Genomic DNA, 18,027 nt, shown 5'->3' on the forward strand with positions numbered 1-18,027 from the left:
CCAAGCCTAGTGTCAATTTCCGGAACGTTGCACTGTGGGTAGCTATCCTATAGTTCCCGCAGTCTCCCCCGCCCATTGGAATTCTGGGTTGAGATTCTCAGTGCCTGATGGAGCAAAAAACATTGTCGCAGGTGGTTCTCGGTACAGCCTCACCGCTCCCTCCGTGAAAGCAGCAGACAACCGTTTCGCGCCTTTTTTCCTGGGTGAACTGTGCAAACGCCATAGCACAGCAAGCATGGACCCTGCTCAGCCCAAGACAGCAATCATGGATGTTGTAAACACCTCGCACATTATCGTGCAGTCTATGCTGAACCAGGAACTGCAAAACCAGGCAAGGAGGTGGCAGCTACAGCAGTGCGGCAATGAGAGTGATGAGGACCTGGACACAGATTTCTCTCAAACCGCGGGCCCCTGCGCTTTCGAGATCCTGATGCTAATGGGACAGGTTCTAGCCACTGAACGCCGATTTTGGGCCCGGGAAACAAGCACAGACTGGTGGGACCGCATAGTTTTGCGGTTTTGGGATGATTCCCAGTGGCTGCGAAACTTTCGCCTGTGTAAGGGGACTTTCATGGAACTTCGTGACTTGCTTTCCCCTGCCCTGAAACACCAGAATACCAAGATAAGAGCAGCCCTCATAGTTAAGAAGCGAGTGGCAATAGCCCTCCGGAAGCTTGCAACGCCAGACAGCTACTGGTCAGTCGGGAATCAATTTGGAGTGGGCAAATCTACTGTGGGGGCTGCTGTGATGCAAGTAGCCAAAGCAATCATTAAGCTGCTGCTACGAAAGGTAGTGACACTGGAAAATGTGCAGGTCATAGTGGATGGCTTTGCCGCAATGAGATTCCTTAACTGTGGTGGGGCGATAGATGGAACCCATATCCCTATCTTGGCACCGGAGCACCAGGGCTCCCAGTACATAAACCACAAGGGGTACTTTTCAATGGTGCTGCAAGCACTGGTGGATCACAAGGGACGTTTCACCAACATCCACGTGGGATGGCCAGGAAGGGTTCATGACGCTTGCGTCTTCAGGAACACTACTCTGTTTAAATGGCTGCTGCAAGGGAATTACTTCCCAGACCAGAAAATAACAGTTGGGGATGTTGAAATGCCTGTAGTTATCCGGGGGGACCCAGTCTACTCCTTGATGCCATGGCTCATGAAGCCATACACAGGCAGCCTGGACAGTTGTCAGGGAGTTGTTCAACTACAGGCTGAGCAAGTGCAGAATGGTTGTAGAATGTGCATTTGGCCGTTTACAGGCACGCTGGAGCACATTACTGACTCGCTCAGACCTCAGCCAAATCAATGTCCCCATTGTTATTGCTGCTTGCTGTGTGCTCCACAATCTCTGTGAGAGTAAGGGGGAGACCTTTATGGCGGGGTGGGAGGTTGAGGCAAATCACCTGGCCGCTGATTACGCGCAGCCAGACACCAGGGCAATTAGAAGAGTACACCAGGAAGCGGTGCGCATCAGAGAAACTTTGAAAACAAGTTTCATCACGGGCCAGGGTACGGTGTGACTCCTGTGTTTGTTTCCCCTTGATGAACCCCCCACCGCCATGATTGACTCATTCCCTGTAAGCAACCCACCCTCCTCCTTCGATTACAGCTTGCTTAAGGAAATGAAGTCACTATCGTTTAAAAATCATGTATTCTTTATTAATTCATTATAAAAAAAGGGAGAGAACTGACAAGGTAGCCCGAGTGTAGTTTGGGAGGAGCATAGGAGTGAAGGAAAAGGCCACTAAAAAAATTTCAAAATAATGACAGTCTTTCGGTTGGGCTGTCACGGGGGTGGAGTGGGTGGGTGCACGGAGCCTCCCCCTACACGTTCTTACACATCTGGGTGAGGAGGATATGGAACATGGTGAGGGTGGTTACACAGGGGCTACAGCGGCACTCTGTGATCCTGCTGCTGTTCCTGAAACTCCACCAGACGCCGAAGCATGTCAATTTGATCACGCAGCAGCCCCAGCGTTGCATCATGCCTCCTCTGATCTTCCTGCCACCACCTCTCATCTCGAGCGTCCCTCCTGTCCTCACGTTCACTGGCATCTTTCCTGTAATTTGATACCACATCCTTCCACTCATTCAGATGAGCTCTTTCATTGCAGGTCACTTCCATGATTTCCGAGAACATTTCGTCTCGCGTCTTTTTTTTCCCCATCGCCTTATCTGAGATAGCCTTCGGGATGGAGTAGGGAGGCTTGAAACATTTGCAGCTGCATGAGAGAGGGAAAAAAGGGAGAGAAGTATTTTAAAAGATACATTTTACAGAACAATGCTTATACTCTTTCACGGTGAACAACACTATTCACCTTACATAGCACATGTGACTTCACTACAAGGTCACATTTTGCATCTTAATATTGAGTGCCTGCAGCTCTGGTGTTAGAGATCTCATAGACGCAGGTCCGGGCAGCAGAATTCAACTTGCATGCGGCCATGGTAAGCCATTGTCTTTCGGCTTCTGCAGCCTTCATATACACAGTTCCCTTCTTTCCCAAATACCAAGCAAAGCCCATTCAGTGCTGCTTAACATGGAGCAGCAACTACCTCCCCCCCATTCAATTCTCTGGGATGATCACTTTACCCTTCCCCCACCACGTGGCTGGTAGCAGGGAAGATCCTTGCTAGCCAAATGCGAAAAAGCTCAGTGCCAATCATCCCCCGCCTTCCCCCTGCTTAGCTACCTGCAAGGAAGGATTTCTTTTAAGCAACAGACAAACAGCCCAGTAGGAATGGCCATCTCTGTCCTCTTAATTAAATTCCTGAATTTCAATCAGGTTACCATGAACGATATCTGCGAGATAAAGAACGGATGTTGCTTGAATGCCAGCAAACACCGGGACCATACGCAGCTAGGCTTTGTCATGCAATGATACCAGATTACTTGCTACATGCATGGCGTGGTCAAGTGTCCTACCATGGAGGACGGAATAAGGCTGCCCTGCCCAGAAACCTTCTGCAAAGGCTTTTGGAGTACCTCCAGGAGAGCTTCATGGAGATGTCCCTGGAGGATTTCCGCTCCATCCCCAGACATGTTAACAGACTTTTCCAATAACTGTACTGGCCACGAATGCATCCCAACTCCTCAGGGCAAATTAATCATTAAAAAACGTTTGCTTTTAAACCATGTTTTATATTTACAAAGGTACACTCACCAGATGTCACTTCCATGGCTTCATTGTGTGGGATAGTGGCTTGGGAGGGCTGGGAGGGTAATTCCGTCAGGGTGAGAAAAAGCTCCTGGCTGTTGGGGAGAACGGAGTGCTGTGTGCTCTCTGCAAGCTTGTCGTCCTCTTCCTCCTCCTCCTCATCTCCCCCGTCCACAGAATCCTCAGCCACGGCTGAGATTACCACCTCCACCTCGGAATCCACGGACAGGGATGGGGTACTGGTGGCGGATCCCCCTAGAATTGCATGCAGCTCAGCATAGAAGAGGCATGTTTTCGGCCCTGTCCCGGACCTTCCATTTGCTTCTTGGGTTTTCTGGAAGGCTTGTCTAATCTCCTTAACTTTCACACGACACTGTACTGAGTCCCTAGGGTGACCTCTCTGCATCATGGCCTTGGAAATTTTTTCAAATGTTTTTTCATTTCGTCTTTTGGAACAGAGTTCTGTTAGCACAGAATCCTCTCCCCATACAGCAATCAGATCCAGTACCTCCTGTGCGGTCCATGCTGGAGCTCTTTTTCGATTCTCAGGAGACTGCATTGTTACCTGTGCTGATGAGCTCTGCATAGTCACCTGTGCTGGTGAGCGCTCCACGCTGGCCAAACAGGAAATGAAATTCAAAAGTTCGCGGGGCTTTTCCTGTCTACCTGGCCAGTGCATCCGAGTTCAGATGGCTTTCCAGAGCGGTCACAATGTTGCACTGTGGGATACCACCCGGAGGCCAATATCGTCAAATTGCAGCCACACTAACCCTAATCTGACATGGCAATACCGATTTCAGGGCTACTCCCCTCGTCGGGAAGGAGTACAGAAATCGGTTTAAAGAGCCCTTTATATCGATATAAAGGGCTTCGTTGTGTGGATGGGTGCAGGGTTAAATCGGTTTAACTCTGCTAAATTCGGTATAAACGCATAGTGTAGACCAGGCTGGAAATTGAATCCAAGTCTAAGACCACCCTTTTCCTCTGAATATCTGATTTCTCTGCTCACAGTAATAGGACATGCAAATTAGATGCATATATTTTACCTAAACATTTTGGAAAAGCAAGTCCTTAAACTCAAATAAATGTTAATGTTCCCCATTTATCTAGAGGATGAAAAAGTGAAGGCATATATGAGCTAGCTCTGCTCGAGTTAGTGCAGAACAATAACAATGTGACGATAGCATGTTCAGGCTGGCAATTAGAGTGCAATCCTGCCCAACCCTCTGGATACATACTCAGTAGCTAGCCTGAACCACCACCAATACCTCTACAGCCACATTGCTATTTTCAGGCACTAGCTCAAGCTGGGGGAAGGAATATGTGAATAAAAGTAGCTGAAGTCGACGTACTTAGATCAACTTACCGCAGCGTTTTCACTGTGGTGAGTCGACTGCTGAAGCTCCCTCGTCGACTCCACCTGTGCCTCTCGGCCTGGTGGAGTACAGGAGTCGACGGAGAGCGCTCAGGGGTCGATTTATCTCACCTCCTGCGATAAATCGACCCCCACTGGATCGATCACTGCCCGCCGATCCAGCGGGTAGTATAGACATACCCTAAGGATGTCTCTCTTTACCTCAGATTTCAGAGTGGTAGCTGTGTTAGTCTGTATCAGCAAAAAGAATGAGGAGTACTTGTGGCTAGAGACTAACAAATTTATTTGAGCATAAGCTTGTGTGGGCTAAAACCCACTTCATCAGACGCATGCAGTGGAAAATACAGTAGGAAATATACACACACACACACACACGCACACAATCTTCCTACTGTATTTTCCACTGCATGCGTCTGATGAAGTGGGTTTTAGCCCACACAAGCTTATGCCCAAATAAATTTGTTAGTCTCTAAGGCGTCAAAAGTACTTTGTTCTTTTTTCTCTTTACCTCAGTTCACCATTGTTAAATAGGAATAACAGCATTTCTCTACCTCACAGGGGTGTTGTGAGGCTACATACATTAGAAGTTGTGACATGCTCAGGCACTATAGATTATTTTCCATATCATGCCTAAGATAGCTAGAACAATATAGACATACAGCAGCCGGAGTGCAGCCATATACAAGTTTGAAGACAATTTGGCTGGCAAGATTGCACAGAATGCTACACTGCAGTGGGAAGGATCGAGGACGCAGCAATTTTAGGCAAGGTTTCTTTGGGAGCTAACTAAAATGTGCTAGGTGATTTATAGACATGTATAAAACAGTCACTTCTCCAAAGGCAATTGAAGTGCCATGCAACTGTATTTTTCCCACATACAATACCTTTGTTTTAAAGCTGTCATTAAACACACACGCACACGGAGATCCTCTCATCACATGGAAATCACTCTACTAACCTCAAAACGGTCAACGGCTGACTATTTGACCATAATGTGATCTGAACTTGTGGGTTCAGGCATTGTACGTATTTCAGAACTGATGTTTATCCCACTCCATCCTGTCCAGGTCAAGGACTTCACATACCTTCACATATTTCTGGAACTATGGGTGCTGGTCACAGCTTGAAGTGATTTCCATTATACACAGAGTTTACAGTTTGGTTCAATGGCTCTCAGCCACCCCCATTATAACAACTATTCCAGCACACCCGCATATCCACAAATAACATTTAAGGTATTTTGTAAGATGTCTCCACCGGTAGCTTCACTGCATTCTATAGTACCAAGTTCCAGATCTCAGTGGGTGTAAGTCAGTGTAACTCCATTCATTACAATGGAGCTAGGTAGCCTTTGTAACCTAAATCACAGCCCCACCTTTCAATACATCCATTCCCCATGTGTTTATTTTTTTTAAACCAAATAATTTAAAAATACTATGTTGTCGTACATATGTAAGAACCAATATGGCTCTCCTGCTAGCTGGACAAGTACAGCTGAGACACATTGTACAGGGTATATTTCTGCTCCCATATTTGATTAAATTAACACTTATGACAATACTAACTGAGAAACATTAGTTGCAGTATTTTAGATACAGAGGGTGACATCACATACTATAGGGCAGGGGTAGGCAATCTTTCCAAAGTGGTGTGCTGAGTCTTCATTTATTCACTCTGATTTAAGGTTTCGCGTGCCAATAATTCATTTTTAATATTTTTACAAGGTGTCTTTGTATAAGTCTATAACATAGAACTAAACTATTGTTGTATGTAAAGTTAATAAGGTTTGTAAAATGTTTAAGAAGCCTCATTTAAAATTAAATTAAAATGCAGAGCCCCCTGGACCGGTGCTAGGACCCGGGCAGTGTGAGTGCCACTGACAATCAGCTACATAGGTTGCCTACCCCTGCTATAGGGGTTCCACAGTCTCTTAACTAGTGACCTGAACACCATAGCCATACCCACATTTAAGCATTTGCTGCAAACCTAAATTAACTAATATCGCTCATTAATAATAAATTACATATGCTGTATCAGTTTCAGAAACAGAGATGCACTAGTTACATGTATACAGGACAGCATGTTCCAGTAATAAGGCACTAGACTCCGAGTCAGGAGACCTGGCATATAATCCTGGCCCAGGATTCCTGATCTGGGGGAGGAGGTGCAAAGGGGGCAATTGCCCAGGGGCTTGGGGCCCCTGGCTGCTTCCACTGCAGTGGCTGGGAGCCCCAGGCCTTTTAAATCACCCAGGCAGGCCACAGGGCACCTAGGCATGCAAAACCACTTGGGGAGGGGGGGTCTGGAAGTGACGTATTCGTCATTTCTGCCCCGGACCCTGCCCACCCTAGGCACGGCCCTGGCCTTGGGGCCTGGAATTTCTGTCGGCAGGCCTGTTCTGGCCCCACTGAACTCAATGGTAAAACTCCTATTGACTTCAACAGGGTCAGGATTTCACCGCTCATTTCTATTCCCAAATCTGGCACTGACTATGTTTGATATTGGGTAAATCAATTCACTTTTGTAAGGTGTTTTGAGATCAACAGATCAAAGTTGCCACTATTATTGTTTATGCCAGTACTAATGTCTTTGTAACAAGGGTGTGAGGAATCCTGTTATTAATATTCTGTAAGTTTCTGTTCTCTTTGATATAGAAAAAAATGACTAAAATAACACTTAAAAATCCCCTAAAAAAGAACTTGCAGCAGTTTAGGTTTTCATTTGTTTATTTTCGTGTACAAGTTTGTTTTTACTCCCTCATAAATCAACATCCACAAATTTGTTTTGCTTCTCGTCAGTTCCAAGAAAGTTATTCTTTGCTTGCCAAATGAGCAGAGTCAAGAATTATTCAGCAAGTAGGTGGAAATGGGTGTTAAAATAACAAATGAAAATAATATAATTTACAAAATCTCTTGGAAGAGGATGGGAGTCGCATGGAATTTAATTAAAAGCGATTTCTGATTGTAATATTGTATTTAGAAAACTTGTACTATATATTTGCAACAATGAGCTACGCTTAATACAAATTTGTAGTGGCAAAGTTTTTAAACTTTTTATGAGAGCTAAAAAGTGAACATTAAATGGCAAAGCAGAACCGCTGAAGATCCTACTAACCACTTGCATCTTTGGTTGTAATTTTCTACATGCCACAAGGTTTCAGACTATTACTAAAGTCTACTAAGTGAAATATCAATCCTCTCAATTGCCTCAACAATAAAATAATAAATATTTTCTTCTCAAACAAGTATGTTGTTTAAAAACAATTAGATAAAAAAACTATTAGTAAAGGCGTATAATAAAAAATCTGCCATTAACAACATAATTCCAAGTGGAAATATATAAAGTAAACCATTTTCAGACACTTGTCTTAGTTATAAAACTTCAAAAAACACTGAAAATACTGTTTGATGAAAGCACAACTGTTTGATGAAAGCACATCAACAATGCCTTGACGCATTCCAGATAAAATTACAAATATATCACAATAAAATTCCTTTAAATTTCATTTTATCTATGTAAACCTCAGTGTCATTAAGCAACTAGTATCTAAAATGTTCACAACTGCAATATGAAAATAAATCCGTTACAAAATTCAGGGGGAGGGGTGGAAATCAGAATTTAGCATCACTGCTAACAAGAAGCTATAAAATGTGAAAAGTTAAAACAAGTTTGTTACATAGATATAAAGTAAGTTTAGAAGAAGTTCAACTGAAATGAGAACATCTTTAAACTTAACACTTTATGTAATACATTCTAAATATTTAGCTGTATTATATCAATGAGAGTAAATTCTTCTGGGAGGGGGAGAGAGGAAAAAAAGGTTCAAGGCAAAAACACCTGCAACTTCTGTGGAAGTTACAGCATATACTTTATTGCTCTCTTCTATTTCTTTCAGTATGTCTGAACTTATTAAATACATCCCAAAGATGATATGACGGGCTGTTGAATTGTACAAATTACTTCCCATAGCTTCTCCAGGCTCTCTTGAGCAGGGTGACCAAACAGCAAATGTGAAAAATTGGGGGTGGAGGGAGTAACAGGCTCCTATATAAGAAAAAGACCCCAAAATCAGGACTGTCCCTATAAAATAGGGACATCTGGTCACCCTATTCTTGAGAAACAGCTGTACCAAGCTTCTGTCAGAAAGAGCCAATCAAAACTGCAAAAACATCTATTTGCTGTTTGCAACACTGTCTATCGCACAAAGAGTTTGTTTCCCACTTTTGTTTTTCTGAGGAAGAGTTGGCTATACATTGTATCCCACATTTATGGTCCTTAAATACTCCAAACATCTGCACCGATACTTTGAAAAAATTCCTTTTTTACAAACATACAGCAAAGTCTTGTCAATGCTGTGTTTAGTATGACTGGATAAAACGATCCTATTTTCAGTACACAAAACAGTATCATGCTTAACAGGGACAATTCTAGATGCCCAGAAAATAGTATAAAGAAAATTATGATCAGAAGTTCATTGCTTTAGCCTTTGCTCATTACCTTTTGGCTATAAATAGTGATTTAACAAAGCAATGTTAATTGACACTATCTGTACTCATGATAATATGGCAAAAAGTCTCAGACAACGTAGACTTTCTAACAAGTTAAATCTTGCACTAAAATCATTCTGAAAGAGTACATTGACGTGGAACACAAAAAACACACCCAGCTACGAAAGGAGGCTTTAAATTTTCACTCTCCAATGAGCTGACAAATTACAATACTGGAGCGCTGACAAGCCTGGCCTCTGGCAGAGGAAAGGTTGTTGTGTCTTACAGAAACTGATCGCAGAACTGAACTAGTTTCTCCCCTCCCCCCACAAAAGGCACCACTGTGCCACAGCAGACCTAGAATTGGAAATCCACACATTGCCAGAAGAAGCCTTATTCCAGAGGAGGGTGTGCGTGGGGGGGTGTCAACAAACTATATATGGTGGAAAAAATATTGCATGTCTTAAAATTTCTCATGCAAACCGATTCTCTTTTCCCTCTCACCTCTACTTGCTTCTTACCCTCTCTGCTCTCTTTTCCTCTTACTTTTATTAACTGCGCTAAACAAAGCCAACTTGGTTCAGGCAACCACTCTCCACACAACTTATTCCTAGCTATTGACAGAACTTTCTTTACGGAACTGCTCAGCACAATCAACTCCTAGCACAGATACACACCCAGCCTCTCTATTTGATTTTCCCTTATACTATGACAAAACAACAGAGTAACAGGAAAGTGCTACACAACAACTGATTAGAGTTAACTGTCAAGAAGTCGTCTCAAACGCAACACTTCACATATCTTAAAAATACAATTCTCTTGCCAGCAGAAAGTAGCATTCCTTTCCATTTGGCCCAGCAGGTCTCCCTTGACTAGGGTGCATAGAGGCTTATCCCTATGCCAATTGGAGAAATGGCTTGGTAGCAACCATTCAATGCCAGTTTACAGATTACAGAGCTACACAAGACAGTCAATTCAAGGTGGACTCAAACTCACCCTAGCCCAATCATGCAAAGAGAGGCACTCAGCACATCAAGACTAGGAGGATGGTGACATGCTGACATCCCTACAAGGGTGGAGTTTCTTTTCTCAGTGATTAAGTCAGCCAGCCAAGAACTGTAAGTCCAAAATGTGAGTGAGACATCTCTGTCCCGCAGATCACTGGAGGAGGAAGAAACGGGCCTTAGGTCTGAAGATTTGCACCCATTTGCCATTCTATATTTAGTGAATAGGTAAGCAGCAGCATGCACACAATAATATATATGACCTAAAAACTGATTGTCCCTCTCTTGACTATGCTGTGAGGTTACTCCTGTCCATAGTTTGCGGAAGATGCCAAGAGATACACAGACTGGGGAGGCCCCAAAGAGGGTGGAAAAAAAGTGAAACAATAGCTAGCTAATTTTATGTTATAACAGAATTTCCTAAAAATATTAATTCACAGATGTAAATTGCTTTTACATACATCCTGTATTGACTGACTGATTACAGGGCTCTGCTTCCTCATATGATACAAAATTACCTGAAAGTTACACTGCATGTATTTGTGTGTCTCTTTTTAAATTCCACTAAGAATTAAAAATAATTTCTACTATATAGATTATTTCTGATTTCATTAACTTGATTTTTTTTATAATAATGCTATTTAAAAGTTTAATACTGAGTTTAGGCAAGTGAGTATTGTTTTATGCAAATATGTAGGCAGGCCATGAGCTAATTTATGCACAAAAACACCACTCCCGTGCCCCAAAAGTCCCCCACCTGATTCAGCCATCTGTCCTACCATGCTCTTAACCAAATTATTAAGTTCTTTGGAAAAGAGATACCTCACTTACTACATGTCTTCACAGCATCTGACCGGAGTCTCTGGGCACTACCACACTGCAAATAACAAAACAATCAATCACAGTCTATAATTATAGATACACTATGCTTCTGAACCCCCAAGTTGCTCTTTGGAAGCAAACCTGAGAGATGCCCATTGACCTCAATGAAGGCCTACCCACATGAAGCAATTTGCAGAATCAGGGCCTAAAATAATAAGAAAGACTACAAAATTATAGCTACTATGCAAGCTCAGAGCATGATACTGCACTCACGCATAGTCCCACTGACTTCACTATGACTACCAATATGAGTAATGGTTTGCAGAATCAGGACTTAAATCAATTTTACCACCCTCAGAAATTTCCATTCTTTACAATGTTTACATTTGAGGAGTCTAAAGTTAGTACTGTTGATTTTTACATTTTTATTTATTTATTTGTTTGGCCAAGTGAGAAGTCATGACAGCTGTATATCTGATACGACACTTTGCATAATCAAACTTCAAACTCAAATTAATTTAAACTAAACAGAGGATGGAGTATGTCTTGGCCACAACCACCCACCCACCCACCCACCGCCAAAGCTAGGCTCAATAAAAAACAGAGAATGGAAAGAATTTTTAAAGGTCAAAATTTGCACAAATGGGATGAATGCCAAGCTAAAGCAAATATGACTATAAAAATGAAGTTCTAAAGTAAGTGTATAGTAATCTTTCTAATTTATAGGTTTTTAATTTACAATATATGCTCCATGGGGAAGAGATGAGGTCTTCATTTAAAATTTCACACAAGGCTGAGCCCATTGCTAAAGCTTAAGATAATTTAAATTACATTCTCTTAACACAAACTTTCAAAACCATCCTCACCACAGAAAGTCTGTTTATGAAGGTGAATATACACTCCCATCCACCCACCCCCATGATTCCCCAACATGTTAATGATATATTAGTTACTGCATGCTCGACACACTCTTAAATCTTCAACTGCACATTTACCTACATATCCAACAATAGTAAGCTATTATGTCCCCATATATTTATGGCCCTAAATGAATCAGTTTTTACAACAGGACTTCTCACATGAAGTCTCAGTCATTGTCAACCACACAATGATAATCACCCACCTTCTATTATTCTTTATAACAGAGCACTGGGCACTGCAGGGCATGCCCGTGTCTAATGCTTCTGTGGTGGCCTATGCTGGCCTATGACCAAATGAAGACCAATTTTATTAATCTGTGAATAAAAAACGGCCTTTTAGAATTTATAGTGCAATCTATTTCTATCTAAAATATTATAGTCAGCCTAATGCCAGCATTAATATTTGACAAAGTAAAGCCTCAATCCTGCAAAATGTATGTGTGGGCAGAACATTGCAGAAGCACAATGAAGTCAGTATGACTTCAGAGATGTAGGAGCAACCTGTATATAGCTCCACTAATTTCAGTGAAGTCTCCTCATAGAAGCATGGAGTCTGCCCACACAAAACAGCTTGTAGGATCAGATCCTAACTATTCTGCCACCAAAACTTTAGACTATTACATTAAGTGTAATGTTTATCTTTTTCTTAAGAAGCTTACTTATAAAAATATACAATTCTGCCAATCACACACACGCTGGTATTTTCCTTCGTAGGGACTGTATACCAGATGCCCTAAACTGTTCCTCATACTTTTACTCTGATTTCCTGGTATGGTAGTAAGCCTTTCAGAGTTCTTAAAAATATGTACCTGCATATCTGAGCAGAGAACAAAACACTTAAAATACTTCTTAACAAAACATGGATACCATTGACAGGCCATAATAAATATAAAATCAAATCAAAGAATAGAAATAGCTAGTGGAACAGCATGACCTGCATTTGGCATAAAATCATTATGTTCCTTTAAGAAATAATTCCACTTTTAAGAAAACAAAACACATGTCCAATATGCATTTAAAAAAAAATCCTGTTCAAAAACTGCACAGCTTTGTAACACCCTGATTGTAAGCAAGTCAGGGTCATTACTGTATAAGTGATTCAGAAACCAAGATTAAAGAAACTGCTATTTGTACTAACATGTGGGTGAGGCTTAGACAAGCAAATAGCTACATGCAGAAATCAAACACCAAACACCTTTTTTACCGACTGAAATACTTGGTAGAACATGGAATTTACAGAAGGATTTATTTAACAAAATGTATTCATTTTCACTAGTGACTTAGACAATCTGTTCCTCGATTCCAACAGATGTGTGGAAAAAACAGCTGTGCTATGGACATGTCACCAATGTATATTCATACTACACAATTCATTTCAAATGACTTGAAATTCAGAATTGTTTATCCCTTTTATTCAGTTTTTACAGGCTTGTGCCTGAAGCTGTCTTTCAGTGGGAGCTTTGACAAAAATAACAGATAGGTATTATAATACCTTGAATAGAATGTAAATGGAACTCTGGTAAGATCCCTTTTTGCTGTACTCTTACAATATCTCCATCACCAATAGCACTACACATACAGGACCACTGAAAACTCCTGTATAGGATGGCAGCTGTTCCCTTAGCTCCCTTCTGTTCTCTTTTTTTGAATGGAGAACTTTCATCCTTCAAAACAATGTTTCCCAAACCTGGAACGTCGCTTGTGTAGGGAAAGCCCCTGGTGGGCCGGGCCAGTTTGTTTACCTGCCGCGTCCGCAGGTCCAGCTGATCGGGGCTCCCACTGGCCGCGATTCGCTGCTCCAGGCCAATGGGAGCTGCTGAAAGTGGCACGGGCCGAGGGACATACTGGCCGCTGCTTCCAAAGGCTCCCATTGGCCTGGAGCAGCAAACCATGGCCAGTGCAAGCCGCGATCAGCCAAACCTGCAGACGCGGCAGGTAAACAAACCAGCCTGGCCCAACAGCAGCTTTCCTTACACAAGCAGCGTCCCAAGTTTGGGAAACACTGCTTTAAATGTATTCAAAGTAAAAAGTAATTTAGAAAAACCAAAAGGAACAAAGGGAGAGAGAAGAATGGTATTTGTTAAATGTCCTCAGTCAGTAGGCTCATTTATAGAACTAGTTATCAGAGGTGGTTAGACTGAGCCAAAATCTGACATGTTACATGGCATACTGTATGGCTAATCCATTTACTGAAGCTTTGCCACTTTAATAGATTTGGAACCCCCACCCCACAAAAACCATCAAGCTGAACATGCTCACCCTTGGAATGGGCAAAAGGGCAGATTATAGGGGCACAATACACCTTTTCAGAGAAGTGTATCACTTTGGAGAGAAAAACAAAAGCAACATTAGGCAATTGGAAATATGCACATACATAAGAATCTCAAAAAAGTTACATTTCCCTCAGTAGAATAAAGCTCAATATATGCAGCTACTTAAGCAGTTTTTGCTGGTACTTTGTTTTGTATAGGAATGGTTTTAACTGAAGGTTAAACGAAGTTATACTGGGAATCCACACACACACCATTTTAGTGTATCTGCTTGAGATAGGAGCCATCTATTACAGGAAGTCTTGAGAGCAGATTTCACTGTAATTTTTCAACCTTTCAAGAGTTCAATTTCCAATAGCAATAACCAGTGAACAACTAAAGACTTCAGTTGACGCCTATTGATTTCAACAGGGTTTTAGTTTATAACAACTATCAAGATTCAGCCCTAAGGGTTAGTTCCTACAGACTTGTACTCATATGTGTAGTTCCATTAACTTCAGTGTTAACAGTGGAATGATTCATGTGACCAACGTTTGGAGGGTTTGCCACTGAATGAGGAGGTAACATCCAGTCAAAAACAAACAAATTTAAATTAAAACAAAAAAAAAAGACTATGAGCCTCATTGAATCTCAGTCAGGAAATCTGATTTTTTTTTTTTACTTCACCTTTCTACAAATTCTCTTCCCAACATTTCATGAAATTCTGCTTATAACAGAGAAAGCCATTTAGAACACTTGCTAAACACCAGCTCCAACATAATTGTTAAAATGTTAAAATGCTATTTTGCAATTTAATTTACATGAACTGAATACCGGTATGGCTCAATATCAGCAGCTGTTGTGGTGTTTTGTTGTGCAATCATGCAAAACCAAATGGAACAAAAAAAGAATACACCAATTTTGTCTGCCCAGGACTCAAACTGGTTTGGCTGTCATCTCTAAATCAGCTATCACTCCCATATACTTAATTAGAATGTGAAGCGCTTCATAGAACCATTTTCAGAGCAATGAAACAGTCATTTTCTTTAACTGTAAAAATGACTGGGACAGCTAACTGATTCAAGCAAAAAAAAAAAAAAAAAAAAAAAAGTGAGCATGTTAGAAGTGCACAGAGGGGGAAGGTGGATCTGCTGTTGTGGAAATATAATTCCAGAACACCTAAAATGAGTCAAAATGCATTTCTCTCTGTACCACCTTGAGTCAGATTTTCTAAAAAACAAAAAACCAAAACACTGGTGCACACACAGTGCAATAAGCCCCGATTTTCCAAAAGAAGTTGCCTGGAAAACAAGTAAATGGTGTACTTTCCTCTTTTAATAAAGCATGTCTACTTCATGAATAAATTGTGAACTCATTATTGTACACCTGGTTTTATTTTACTTTATTTATAGTCTTTTCTATGGCTTTCATCATCCTAGTACCTGTGCATTTCACAAACATGAATTAATATATCCTCACAACACCTCTGTGAAAGGAGGAAGAACTCACCCTAGTATACATAAGTGAGGCTGAGGGAAATGAAGACCCCAATCCTGCACTGATAAACCATTCAAGCCGAGGCCATTTCACTTGCAAGGAGTGACAATACCAATGAGGGCCTACTCAAGGTGTTCTTAATGTAGGATCTGGACTATTTAAAGACATTCCAGAATTCTTCAGCACAGCTGGAAAGATCCCCCAGTATCAGTCCCATATGAAAACATGCTTCTTCTCTACTTGGAGTGTGTGTTGTTGGGAAGGCGGGGCGGAGGGAGGGGGAGTGGAGAGGAGGGCAAAACAAATGCAGACAGAAGTTAAAAAGCAAAGGAATCTATTTAAAATGTACTTAAGAACAAAACATTTATATGTTTCTTAAATTTTCACCTGCAACAGATTGCACTCAGATGGACCTTGACCCTACAGAAGGCACTTGCAAGCACAGATATTAACTCCCCTACAGAGTCTCACTGACTTCTGTAGAACTGAACTGCAATCTTAGCATCAGGCTAACAGAAGTATTCATTCAAGTGACTTATAAGCTCAAACATACAGAGCACAGCACAGAATTGCACTTTTCAAAGGGGGTCACGTATCACATCCAATCTGCCTGCAAAACTTACACTGACATCAAGAGACAGACAACTTTGGGAGACTTTACCTCCTGTCCAACTTTAGCAGCAAAATTTCTGGGGACAGAAGCAGTGGCAATGAAATACATTTTTCTTTCTTTTAAATAGGAAAACAGAAGAAGCTAGAGCACAGACCTAATATGAGGGAAGCAATTAACACGAGACTATTGGTGGGAAGACAAGAGGAACCAGCAGAAAAGCTGCCACACCCCTAGTTCATTCACCTATAAAGAGCACTTCTGACATCTCCTCTATAAATATATTAAGGCTGGAAAGGGAAATCAATATATGCTGCATGTGTAAAACAAGCCGAAGACCACCAAAGAGCTCTCTTCAGATAAGAGATACAGTACAGGAATGTCAGAGACTAGTATGTTCCCCATCCCTCCAAAAAGACGTTTCAAAAGAACAAGATACAAAAGCCAAGGTTTATTTCAGAGAGCACAGGAGAAAGAATAGTAGGCGAAGGGGACATAAAGGAGGATCTTATGTTGCAGTTTCTTAACATGCTATTTGTTTTGCAAGAAAAGGAAATGGCTTAGTCCCCAACTGATTTTGTTTATTATATATTAATTGCATTACAATAGTACCCAGAGACCTTAAACAAGACTGCAGTCTCACTGTGCTAGGTGCTGCACATAATAAGATACAGACCCTGTTCCAAAGAGTTTACAATCTAGTTAAGACAAGATGTAACAACTGGGCATAAAAAACACTCATATGAATGGAGGCAGAGAGTGATAGTAAACATAGAAGGGACACAATTATACGGATTAGCTAAGCATATTATTAGCACTAAGTCAATAATACACACACACACACACACGCAAACTCTAAAGACTTCCTGATTTGCTAAGCAGTTTGTCAGTCAGCCTCAAATCTTAAAATGTATTTGGAAAATGAAGTGTGTGGAGTATTGCAACCCCACTAAAGGCAGTGAAGTAGTAAATTAAGAGGCAGAGAGTTTGCAGTAGGTGACCAGAAAATCTGAACATGGGAAAATTATTTACTCAACACCACAAATGCTGATCTCATCATGTTCACTGCTGGAAATAAAACTGATTCTTACTTCAGGGAATCAAACCCAGACTGAAGCACAGAAAAAAAAATTACATGAACGACCTCAGGCCCTAAGTCAGCGCTTCTGGGAGCCATACAGAGCCAGGTAGGGAGCCTGCCGGCCCTGCAACACTGGACTTTTAATGGATATCAGAAATGCCAGTTTCTAGAGCTTTCCGGCTGGTAAAGTGCTGGATAACATAGCTTTTACTGTATTGACTTTATTTCTCATGGAATGTTAAATGATACATTAACTATAGCAACTTTCCAAATACCATACAAGTCCATTAATTTCCAATAGGCAGGAATTTATTAGACGAGTAAAAATGAGGGGGATGGGGTAACACTAGTTAGCTTCCAGGATATAAACATTTGGTTGATTTTTTTTTTTTTAAATTAGAGTTTAAAAATTTCTTGTAAAAATCAGTTTGGTTTGACCAACTTCAATTAACAGCTGGTTTAACATTTCACTTTGCATATTCATTTTTCCCCCTCTCCAGACCCATTCTACATACCACCACCTGCCAGATCAAGACAAGGTAACACCATTAGGCTACAACAAAGGACATGAAACAGTCACGGAATGTTTTTTTTTTAGCAACATTACAGTAAAGAAAATCCCTAATCACAGAAGATGTGAGAAAGACACATGTTTTTAAAGGACTACATAATTAAGATAAAATTTATGATTTTATTTTGCATTAGCTGCCAGGCAGCGAAAGGCCCACTTTTTCTCTTGGGCTTTCATTTCCATCTGCCCATCATCCAGTATTTCTCTATTTTTCTTTTCCTATTTTCCCCTTTACATTTTTATTTAA

General features: G+C 41.2%; 2 protein-coding genes across 4 annotated transcripts in view; both read right to left on the reverse strand.

Moving 5' to 3' along the window:
- Window positions 1-18,027, reverse strand: part of PRKCA (protein kinase C alpha) — a 315,869-nt gene that overhangs the window by 282,449 nt on the left and 15,393 nt on the right. Inside the window, exon 3 of one of the 3 annotated variants that reach the window (XM_050920651.1) lies at window positions 10,862-10,907. The exons of the other annotated variants lie outside the window; for them this stretch is intronic. The gene's annotated coding sequence lies outside the window, so the exon portion shown is untranslated. The remainder of the gene's footprint in view (window positions 1-10,861; window positions 10,908-18,027) is intronic. 3 annotated transcript variants of the gene reach the window in all.
- LOC127032982 (myb/SANT-like DNA-binding domain-containing protein 2) lies at window positions 1,819-3,908 on the reverse strand. The gene is made up of 2 exons (XM_050920673.1): window positions 3,171-3,908; window positions 1,819-2,228 (listed from the first exon to the last, which is right to left on the reverse strand). The coding sequence occupies exons 1-2, from the start codon at window positions 3,841-3,843 to the stop codon at window positions 2,122-2,124; spliced, it is 780 nt and encodes a 259-aa protein (XP_050776630.1). The 5' UTR covers window positions 3,844-3,908; the 3' UTR covers window positions 1,819-2,121.

This window comes from Gopherus flavomarginatus, chromosome 12 (assembly GCF_025201925.1).
Source record: "Gopherus flavomarginatus isolate rGopFla2 chromosome 12, rGopFla2.mat.asm, whole genome shotgun sequence".
Lineage (NCBI taxonomy): Eukaryota > Metazoa > Chordata > Testudines > Testudinidae > Gopherus > Gopherus flavomarginatus.

What these genes read in the sequence shown, in the direction of transcription:
- LOC127032982 (XM_050920673.1), bottom strand. Translation starts at nt 3,843, where the DNA reads ATGCACTGGCCAGGTAGACAGGAAAAGCCCCGCGAACTTTTGAATTTC. An exon ending in AGCCATGGAAGTGACATCTG is followed by an intron (nt 2,229 to 3,170) that starts GTGAGTGTACCT and finishes TCTCTCATGCAG; the next exon opens with CTGCAAATGTTTCAAGCCTC.